This window comes from Sinocyclocheilus grahami, unplaced genomic scaffold (assembly GCF_001515645.1).
Source record: "Sinocyclocheilus grahami isolate Dianchi unplaced genomic scaffold, SAMN03320097.WGS_v1.1 scaffold43.1, whole genome shotgun sequence".
Classification (NCBI taxonomy): domain Eukaryota; kingdom Metazoa; phylum Chordata; class Actinopteri; order Cypriniformes; family Cyprinidae; genus Sinocyclocheilus; species Sinocyclocheilus grahami.
This window is the reverse complement of record NW_015505222.1, coordinates 33,517-44,546: the sequence shown is the minus strand read 5'-3', so window position 1 is coordinate 44,546 and position 11,030 is coordinate 33,517. Positions and strand designations below refer to the sequence as shown.

Below are 11,030 nucleotides of genomic sequence, written 5' to 3'. Positions count from 1 at the left end.
CGTGTGTGTATCTGTGTGTGTGTCTGTGTGTGCGTGTATCTGTGTGTGTGTGTATCTGTGTTTGTCTGTGTGTGCGTGTGTGTGTATCTGTGTGTATGTGTGTGTGTGTCTGTGTGTGCGTGTATCTGTGTGTGCGTGTATCTGTTTGTCTGTGTGTGCATGTGTGTATCTGTGTGTGCATGTGTGTATCTGTTTGTGCGTGTATCTGTGTTTGTCTGTGTGTGTGTGTGCGTGTATCTGTGTTTGTCTGTGTGTGTGTGCGTGTATCTGTGTGTGTCTGTGTGTGCGTGTATCTGTGTGTGTGCGTGTGTGTGTATCTGTGTGTGCGTGTATCTGTGTGTGCGTGTGTGCGTGTATCTGTGTTTGTCTGTGTGTGCGTATCTGTGTGTGTGTGCGTGTGTGTGTATCTGTGTGTGTGTGTGTCTGTGTGTGTGTATCTGTGTGTGCGTGTATCTGTGTTTGTCTGTGTGTGCGTGTGTGTGTATCTGTGTGTGCGTGTGTGTGTGCGTATATCTGTGTGTGTGTGTGTGTGTTCAGGCATTTGAGCATCCTGTGGACTCTGGTGTGTGTAAAGTTCAGCGTGAGTATCAGCTGATGCGGCTGATGCTGGAACACGGTCAGGTGATGGAGGCGCTGCAGAGGTACCCACAATGCCCCACAGACGTCAAACAGTGGGCCCTCTCGGGCCTTCGGCTGAACACTGCACATGCTGAAATATGTACAGTTTGCACATTTAAATTGTATATAGTTTTTTTTTTTTTTTGCAATAAAAATGTTAACAGAATTTCCAATTTGTAAAGTCAATTTTGGGTAGTTGACGACAATATTATGGAAGCCTGTTTCAGCCACGGGATAAAAGAATTAAAAAGGTAACTGCAACTTTTTTGTCTCACAATTCTGACATTTTTTCTCAAAATTCTGAGTTTATATCTCGCAATTCTAAAAAAAAAAAAAAAAAAGGTAGAATTATGAGGTCACAATTCTTTTTTTTTTTTATCCCGTGGCAGAAATGTGCTTCCATACGATGTGAACTTCATCAAAAACTATTTTAAACAATACTTTTCAAATACTTTTATTATACATATAATTTAACGACCTTGTATTTTTTTTGTCATTAATATTACATTTTGAGTAATTTTTATCAGGAGACCTTTCCATTTTAGTCACGATGAAGTCTGTATCACAAGTTGGTTTATATTGAGCAATGAGTAAACATTTTCATCCATTACCAATCTTGCATTTTTAGGTTATTTTAATGCCTTTTGAGTTACATAAATTGTATATTTGAATATATTTTTTAATATTTAAGCAACTGAGAAGGCATTAAACTAGTTTATATATATATATATATATATATATATATATAATTTTTAAAAATGTTTTTTAGGAAATGGCATACACAATTTTTGATGACAATTTGATGTGTGGAATAAACACAGGCCCGAGAATATGTATTAAAGTAAATAATAGTCAAAAATGATTTCATGCTGATTTAAAGTTGTTGTAAATAAGTTCATCAGCTCATCAGCATTCATTAACAAACAAAAAAAAGAGTATAAAGAAAATGTCTTAATATATTTCTTTTTAAGAAGAGAATCACATGCATAATCAGTGAGTTTGTATAAAAGTTGTATAAAATACCCAGCAGTACAATCTTCTGGTATAATTTCTTTATAAACGACTGTTTTCGATTAGTGACACCAAAAAGAACAGAGCAACATCATGCTAGTCTAATAATTTAAAACCAACGATCATATTTACATTATTCATTTGCTGTACATGTGTGTGTTCGGGGGAATTACAGATTGAGCTGAAATGTCTTTTACAAACTTATTTCTCACCCAACACCTGCTTTGTCTGCTAACACATTCAGGGCAATAATAACCGGCGTTTGTTTTCACAGTACTGAGAGTTTGTCACATTATTAATGAAATAAATAGAAGCGGTTTAGACTCGGTACGCTACAGTTGCAATCTCTGCTGCATGTTGGTTGCATAATTGCTGTAAGAGCAGAAACCTGCGTCCCTGAATACTGCTGTAGTGCTTCAGAAAGAGATGAAGAGACAGAGATGAAGGAGAATGTGGCGTTACGCCCTGAAAGATGCTGTTGTGTGAAAACACTGTCATTAAAAGGGCTTTTTCAGCGTTTATTTATCCCACGAGGTCAACTCGTAATGTTAGATGAGGGATTTTTGCTCCTGCAAACAACGTCTTTTCATGCTAAATGAGTGTTTGCTGTCAGTTCAATATAGTTTTTAACTGTTCCATCCTTCAACAACAGCCTGTTTGTAAAGATGCATCAGATTGTGACTCATAAATCAATCTTAAATGGTTCAGATCAGACTGAAATGATCAGAGATGTTGTTTCTAACAGCACAAGCGTTCACACTCTCTGCTTTGATTATTTCTGCTGGTGTTCAGACGGTTTGATTTGGAAGCTTGTGTCAGACACGGGATAAAAATAAAGCTGATTGTGGCTGATTTTATATCTCGCAAGTCTGACTTTTTTTCTCACGAGTCTAAAGAAACTTCTGAGGAAAAAAAGTCAGAATTGTGAGATATAAGCTGATAATTCTGTTTTTATTTACCCTTTCAATTCCGAGTTTATCTCTCACAATATCAGGCTTTTTTTTCCAGAATTGCGAGATATAAACTTGTAATTGCAAATTATTCTGGAATTCATGGCTGAAACAAAAAACAGAACTGTGAGAAAAAAGCAAAAATTGTGAGCTATAAGCTCAGAAATGCAAGGTTTAACTCGGAACGGCAAGAAAACCTCAGAATTCTCAGTTTAGATCACGTCTGACTTTCTTCTCTGAATTGCAAAATAAAAAGTCTGAATTCTAATACGTAAATATAAATCCATATTGTGAGATAAAAAGTTGCAATTACCTTTTTAAAAATTTTCAAGCTTCTATAGTTGGACATCGAGACTCGGCGGCCCAAGTTTCTCAATCGCTGTTAACATGTTAATGCACTGACGTTAATCTAGTTCACATCAGAAAGTTGATGTAGAGAACGAGTCGTTTTTGCAGTGTAGGGTCAAAATGACTTGCTGGATTATAACTCGTATAAAGCCACCAAAAGATAAATAGTTTTTATTTACCCTTTCAATTCCGAGTTTATCTCTCACAATATCAGGCTTTTTTTTCCAGAATTGCGAGATATAAACTTGTAATTGCAAATTATTCTGGAATTCATGTCTGAAACAAAAAACAGAACTGTGAGAAAAAAGCAAAAATTGTGAGCTATAAGCTCAGAAATGCAAGGTTTAACTCGGAACTGCAAGAAAACCTCAGAATTCTCCGTTTATATCACGTCTGACTTTCTTCTCTGAATTGCAAAATAAAAAGTCTGAATTCTAATACATAAATATAAATCCATATTGTGAGATAAAAAGTTGCAATTACCTTTTTAAAAATGTTCAAGCTTCTATAGTTTCTGAATCGCTGTTAACATGTTAATGCACTGACGTTAATCTAGTTCACATCAGAAAGTTGATGTAGAGAACGAGTCGTTTTTGCAGTGTAGGGTCAAAATGACTTGCTGGATTATAACTCGTATAAAGCCACCAAAAGATAAATATGAACAAAAACCCAACGTCTCAGGTGCAGTTTGATGAATATGGAGGCTCATTTTGCATATGATGTGTCACTATTTTGGAAAATTGTGTTGCAAGAATACAGTTGCATGAGTGGTAAACTGTCCGAATTGATCCAGCATTGGCAGACGCTAATATTGGACCCTGGTTTCTGTGATTTAGTGAAGCGAGCGTTGATTCCTCATGAAACGACCCCTTTAGAAAGACTGCGATGAAATGAAGCAGAAACGCGAACGGCAGAAACGCTAGCGTGTGTTACAGCTACTCGTCTCGCCTCCGTAGCAGCTGTTCAGAAAAAAGCACGAGAAATCAAAATGAGGTATACCTGTTTAGGGAGGTTTATGGTTATTTCAGCATAATTTCTCATAGATCCGTGTGTGATTCGGCAGACATTCAGAAGTGTCTTGTATTGGCATGACTGTTATGATTCGCAGAAACGAACAGCAAACGCAGTCCAGAGTTTCGCCCTTTTTATACTAAAATCGTACGAGCTGCTGTTCATATAAAACACAAAAGTCTTTCCTTAATGCATAAAAGAGGTTTTGGTGCAAACAGAGACGTCCGTGTGTGTTTGATCTCTTGAGTTCCTCCGTGTGTAAGTGCGAGTCGTTGAATTATTCCCCCGCTCGTTTCGCTCGAGTCATTCGTAGTCCGGTTTTCTTTCGCACACGCTGTGTGCTGATTGGCTGAGAGAACGGCATCATAGGCTGGATTCTTTAGGGGGGAAGTCCAGGTTGGTAACCATGGTGACGACGGAGAGGATGTCGTCGGGGGCGATGAGGTTGGTGTTGCGCTGCATTGAGATGATGCGCTCCTCCACGCATCCCGCAGACAGACGCGCCTCGGCCTCGTGGTCCCAGCACTCCTCTATGGTCTCAAAGAGCATCGCCAGGCCCTACAGATATACAGATTTACAAAATAAAAAATAAAAGTTTGAGAGCTGTCCATGTGGTGTGTGCCTCTTTTTCTGAAGCTACATGAACTAAACTTGAACATCATGCATCTTCAAGCATCTTGAGCTTTAAGTAAGAAAATCTGATCAACAGTACAAAGGGTCACATGACCAAATCACTAATTAGCTTAAAAATTAGTCATCTGGAAATATGGAATCTGAAATTTGGATGTATTCTTATATGTGACCCTGGACCACAAAACCAGTCTTAAGTGTCAATTTTTTGAAATGGAGATTTATGCATCATCTGAAAGCCGAATAAATATCTTTCCATTGATGTATGGTTTGTTAGGATAGGACAATATTTGGCTGAGATACAACTATTTGAAAATCTGGAATCTGAGGGTGCAAAAAAATCTAAATGTTGAGAAAATCATCTTTAAAGTTGTCCAAATGAAGTTCTTAGCAATGCATATTACTGATCAAACATTAAGTTTTGATATATTTACGGTAGGACATTTACAAAATATCTTCATGGAACATGATCTTTACTTAATATCCTCATGTTTTTGGCATAAAAGAAAAATGTATAATTGTGACCCATACAATGTATTGTTGGCTATTGCTACAAATATACCCCAGCGACTCAACACTGCTTTTGTGCTGCAGGGTCACATTTATTCAAGATAACCTTGGCTTTATATTTCTCAAAATCCATGACTAACAAGCACTACTTTTTCCTAATGTGTCAGTGTTGTTACTGTTGAAAACTGTTATTTAAAATAAAGCTGAAATAAAATAGAAATATTAGGTTAAAAACGTTTTAATTTAGGTAACATTTTCAGTTAAGAATTTGTATGTAAAAAGTACTAAAATTAATAGAAATAAAAGCTAAATAGAAATAAAAGACTACTATTTATAAACAAAATATTACTAACACTCATGTGTTACTTTTATATTTATTCAGAACTTTGCTGACAAATACATTTGAAAAACTTTAGAAGATAACCTTGGCTTTATATTTCTCAAAATCCATGACTAACAAGCACTATTTTTTCCTAATGTGTCAGTGTTGTTACTGTTGAAAACTGTTATTTAAAATAAAGCTGAAATAAAATAGAAATATTAGGTTAAAAACGTTTTAATTTAGGTAACATTTTCAGTTAAGAATTTGTATGTAAAAAGTACTAAAATTAATAGAAATAAAAGCTAAATAGAAATAAAAGACTACTATTTATAAACAAAATATTACTAACACTCATGTGTTACTTTTATATTTATTCAGAACTTTGCTGACAAATACATTTGAAAAACTTTAGGTTTTATAGTCACTATGGTCAGACAGGTAATATTTGTATTAATCTGTATTATCTGACACAAAGCATCGATGAGATAATAAAAAGTGTCTCTATATGAAAGTTATTTCAGATGTGTCCGAACTTTTTACATCATGATGAAAGATTAAGACTTTAATTTTCTTTTCAATAAACATCACTGATGATGAACATGAATTGAAGAGTATATATAGGGTTAAATGAGTTCATGTTCACTTAAAAATGTTAAAATGCAGAATGTTTGTGAAAATATAGAAAATATAATGTGGATTGTGTGTGTGTGTAGTACCGTATGTTTTAGCCAGTGCTCTCTGAATATCGGCCGTAGCTTCTTATGCACAACGACGTCCTGCATGTCCTCCAGAGACGGATGAAGACCTGCCTCCTCCTCAAACGGCAGACAGAACTCATCCACGGGCCCTGAGACACACACACACACGGATCAGTCCCGGTTTATCCCATGACTTCACCTGAGTGTGAGTGAATGGGTGTTTGTTACCGTCGGCTGCTGTGCAGCGAGAGGCCAGTTCCCACAGCACCAGACCCGCGGCGTACATGTCGATCCTCAGAAACGCGTCGCGCTGGAAACTGATCGCTCCCTCCAGCACCTCCGGAGCCATGTAACGCCGCGTTCCCACCTTCACACAACAATAAAACCTCAGCAATGAATAATTAGCACTTGAAATCTGTCACAGTTAAGCACTGGTCAGTGAAGTTTGGAGCACATGCAAAAATCATACCTGTCCGTGTGTGTCACCTGTAGATTTCCCTGCTTCAAACTTCAGTGCCAGGCCAAAGTCAGCAATACATGCTGTTAAATCACGCTTCACTAACACATTCTTACTCTTGATATCTCTGAGAGAGAGAGAGAGAGAGAGAGAGAGAGAGAGGTTAAGTTACAAAGTAGGTTTCAAAGTAGGGACTGGGTTTGTGAAAAAGTTTAGAGAAAAATGGTGTAAAAATAAAGAATATATATATAAAAATAATACACCTAAATGTACATTACGATAATGAGTAGAGAAAAAAACATTTATGATGATAATAATAATAATGTAACTTAACTGAAACTAAATATTTTCCAAACCATATAAATTGGATCTTTATACAAGAGAAACTAAATAAAATTTTAGGATGAGGGGCCCTCACAACAAAAATTAATTAATAATAATAAAAATAAATAAATAAATTAATTAATCAAATTATTAATTAATTAATTCATTATTAATAATTAAATAAATATATTTTATTTATTAAAATAAAAAATAAGTATATAAATAAATAAAAAACATTTAACATAAAAAAAAAAAAAATCAATGTGCTAGAAAAATACATCAATAAATAAACAAAGTATAAAAATAAATAAATACCCCAAACAAATCTAACAGTAAATTACTGTAATGAGTAGAAAAAAAAATTAAACAATATTTTCCAAAGAAACTGTACACATTTTATTATGCAATTTTTATTATACATTTTTTTAAAAAAAAAAAAAAATCAATGTGCTAGAAAAATACATCAATAAATAAACAAAGAATAAAAATAAATAAATACCCCAAACAAATCTAACAGTAAATTACTGTAATGAGTAGAAAAAAAAATTAAACAATATTTTCCAAAGAAACTGTACACATTTTATTATGCAATTTTTATTATACATTTTTTTACAGTATAAACTGGGTCTTTTTACAAGAAACTATATAGATGGCTGTTAATTTTAGGATGGGGGTCCCTCACACAAGGAAATTTGAGGGTCCTTTGCATCTAAAAGACATTTTGTACCTGTGTGCAATGGCAGGCTTGTGTCCGTCCTTCAGGTTGGGGATGTCCTCGTGTAAATACGCCAAACCGCGCACAAACGTCTGCGCTATCAGACACAACTCATTCCACGACACAACATTCGCCTTCAGGAAATCTGTCAGCGAGCCCTGAGAACAAACACACATGCAGATGATATCAAACATGTGACACAGTGAGGTCATGTGACAATAATTTACCATAATACTGTTTCAAACATTTACCGCCGCATATTACATATTTTGTAAATATTCAGGATTTTACATTGACTGTAGTGAACCTTATGCATATTCTGAATAAAGCCGATGACAAACACTTCTGTACCTGTGTGTGTGTGTGTGTGAGTGTGTGTGTGAGTGTGAGTGTGTGTGTGTGTGAGTGTGAGTGTGAGTGTGTGTGTGTGTGTGTGTGTGAGTGTATGAGTAAGTGTGAGTGTGTGTGTGTGTGTGTGTGTGAGTGTATGAGTAAGTGTGAGTGTGTGTGTGTGTGTGTGTGTGAGTGTATGAGTAAGTGTGAGTGTGTGTGTGTGTGTGTGTGTGAGTGTATGAGTAAGTGTGAGTGTGTGTGTGTGTGTGTGTGTGAGTGTATGAGTAAGTGTGAGTGTGTGTGTGTGTGTGTGTGTGAGTGTATGAGTAAGTGTGAGTGTGTGTGTGTGTGTGTGTGTGAGTGTATGAGTAAGTGTGAGTGTGTGTGTGTGTGTGTGTGTGAGTGTATGAGTAAGTGTGAGTGTGTGTGTGTGTGTGTGTGTGAGTGTATGAGTAAGTGTGAGTGTGTGTGTGTGTGTGTGTGTGAGTGTATGAGTAAGTGTGAGTGTGTGTGTGTGTGTGTGTGTGAGTGTATGAGTAAGTGTGAGTGTGTGTGTGTGTGTGTGTGTGAGTGTATGAGTAAGTGTGAGTGTGTGTGTGTGTGTGTGTGTGAGTGTATGAGTAAGTGTGAGTGTGTGTGTGTGTGTGTGTGTGAGTGTATGAGTAAGTGTGAGTGTGTGTGTGTGTGTGTGTGTGAGTGTATGAGTAAGTGTGAGTGTGTGTGTGTGTGTGTGTGTGAGTGTATGAGTAAGTGTGAGTGTGTGTGTGTGTGTGTGTGTGAGTGTATGAGTAAGTGTGAGTGTGTGTGTGTGTGTGTGTGTGAGTGTATGAGTAAGTGTGAGTGTGTGTGTGTGTGTGTGTGTGAGTGTATGAGTAAGTGTGAGTGTGTGTGTGTGTGTGTGTGTGAGTGTATGAGTAAGTGTGAGTGTGTGTGTGTGTGTGTGTGTGAGTGTATGAGTAAGTGTGAGTGTGTGTGTGTGTGTGTGTGTGAGTGTATGAGTAAGTGTGAGTGTGTGTGTGTGTGTGTGTGTGAGTGTATGAGTAAGTGTGAGTGTGTGTGTGTGTGTGTGTGTGAGTGTATGAGTAAGTGTGAGTGTGTGTGTGTGTGTGTGTGTGAGTGTATGAGTAAGTGTGAGTGTGTGTGTGTGTGTGTGTGTGAGTGTATGAGTAAGTGTGAGTGTGTGTGTGTGTGTGTGTGTGAGTGTATGAGTAAGTGTGAGTGTGTGTGTGTGTGTGTGTGTGAGTGTATGAGTAAGTGTGAGTGTGTGTGTGTGTGTGTGTGTGAGTGTATGAGTAAGTGTGAGTGTGTGTGTGTGTGTGTGTGTGAGTGTATGAGTAAGTGTGAGTGTGTGTGTGTGTGTGTGTGTGTGTGTGTGTGTGTGTATGAGTAAGTGTGTGTGTGTGTGTGTGTGTTTACACCTTCTCATGGTAAGCTGTGATGAGCCAGAGCTCGATATCGACTCCATTTCCTCGTTTTTCCGCTCCGATGAAGTGAAGGATATTTTCATGTTTCATTCCGCTCAAGCTATAAATCTCATATTCACTCTGCCATGACTGTTTATTCTGAGAGAGATCACAGACAAACACATGCAAAATCAACAACATTCAAAGTCTTTGTAAGTTTGTCCATTTACAAATAATTCTGATGCACATCAATATTTTTTTAAACATGACATTTTGAAGTAGAAAGACTTAAGTTGTATTTTCTTGTAAAACATCCAATAATCTTTGTTTTATTTACAATTCAGGCATTTTTAAGTGTGACTTAAGTGTCCAAGTACATTTTGGCACCACTGTATATACAGTATAGGTGCATTAGTTGATTTCTGTATTCATGTGCTGAGGTGTAAACAGACTGATGAACTATATTACTTGAAGGATAGGTGCTTTGTTATGACTATTGTTATTAATTATTTGTTGAACATTGGGGTGCTTTATCACTGCTGTTGCTGTTGTTTTATAAAAGCAACTAGATTTACATTTCCAGTGTTTGCCATGTAAATAGGTGCAAAAGTTGCAATTCAGTATGTAAATATTACAATGACTTTATCGCTGTTGAATGCTGAACATTGCATCACTTTACCAATGTGAATTTTATAAACATTTAAACAACAGTTTACAAAAGCAACGACTAAAACTACACTGTACATTTTTTTCATTGTATGCATTTTGAACTGTAAAAAACTACATTATGACTTTTTGATGCAAGAAACCATGACTAACATAGATGGACCTCTAGGGAATAAAAAAACTGTACAAAGGTGTAGATTATGATTCATTCAATCATTTTTGAGATTGTAGAGTTTTGTAACATTTTAAATTACAGTACAGTGAAATGTATTTTCAAGCTGAATTAATGGCAGAAGCTTAATATTCTGGGTTAGAGGTTTATAACAAACACTAACCATGATTTTTTAAGTATATCAATGCAGAGATTTAGAGCACAATAATAAACCACTGTATTGAGTTACTTTATGGCAGCAGTATGTATTGGTCTTTTATGCTGAGGCTGAAGAGGCAAAAATGCACAAACAGTAATGAGATGAAATGTGTCAGATACCTGCACAGGGAAGATTTTGACAGCCACGTGTTCGTTGAGCAGCTGAGCTTTCCAGACGCAGCCGAAGCGTCCGCGAGCCTTCAGCTCCAGCAGCTGCAGCGGCTTCTGACCCAACAACGGTGACGGAGGCGTCAGACCCGGGTCCTGCAGACACAAACACAACCCACTGAACACATGATTCACTCACACACATCAACACACACACACACACACACACACACACACACGCACATCAACACACGCACATCAACACGCGCACACACACACACACACACACACACACACACACACACACGCACACCAACACACGCACATCAACACGCGCACACACACACACACACACACACACACACACACACACACGCACATCAACACACGCACATCAACACGCGCACACACACACACACACACACACACACACACACACACGCACATCAACAACACACGCACATCAACACGCGCACACACACACACACACACACACACACGCACACAAACACGCGCCCACACACACACACACACACACAACCACACACGCACTCAC

General features: G+C 37.2%; 2 protein-coding genes across 3 annotated transcripts in view; one reads left to right on the top strand and one right to left on the bottom strand.

The window, feature by feature from the left end:
* Positions 1–3,081, top strand: part of LOC107582302 (GTPase IMAP family member 2-like) — an 8,790-nt gene extending 5,709 nt beyond the window's left edge. The window contains exon 3 of the mRNA XM_016268069.1: positions 2,702–3,081. Coding sequence (XP_016123555.1) covers positions 2,702–2,806 — 105 coding nt within the window. The 3' untranslated portion in view covers positions 2,807–3,081. The remainder of the gene's footprint in view (positions 1–2,701) is intronic.
* Positions 3,082–3,438: 357 nt separating this feature from the next.
* The window catches only part of LOC107582301 (activin receptor type-2A-like), a 23,394-nt gene continuing 15,802 nt past the window's right edge, over positions 3,439–11,030 (bottom strand). For both annotated transcript variants that reach the window (XM_016268067.1, XM_016268068.1), the window contains 7 exons: positions 10,487–10,630; positions 9,346–9,489; positions 7,607–7,752; positions 6,568–6,682; positions 6,327–6,465; positions 6,117–6,247; positions 3,439–4,496 (listed from right to left, as the gene is read on the bottom strand). In XM_016268067.1, the coding sequence (XP_016123553.1) occupies positions 4,302–4,496; positions 6,117–6,247; positions 6,327–6,465; positions 6,568–6,682; positions 7,607–7,752; positions 9,346–9,489; positions 10,487–10,630 (1,014 nt within the window). In that variant the 3' untranslated portion in view covers positions 3,439–4,301. The remainder of the gene's footprint in view (positions 4,497–6,116; positions 6,248–6,326; positions 6,466–6,567; positions 6,683–7,606; positions 7,753–9,345; positions 9,490–10,486; positions 10,631–11,030) is intronic.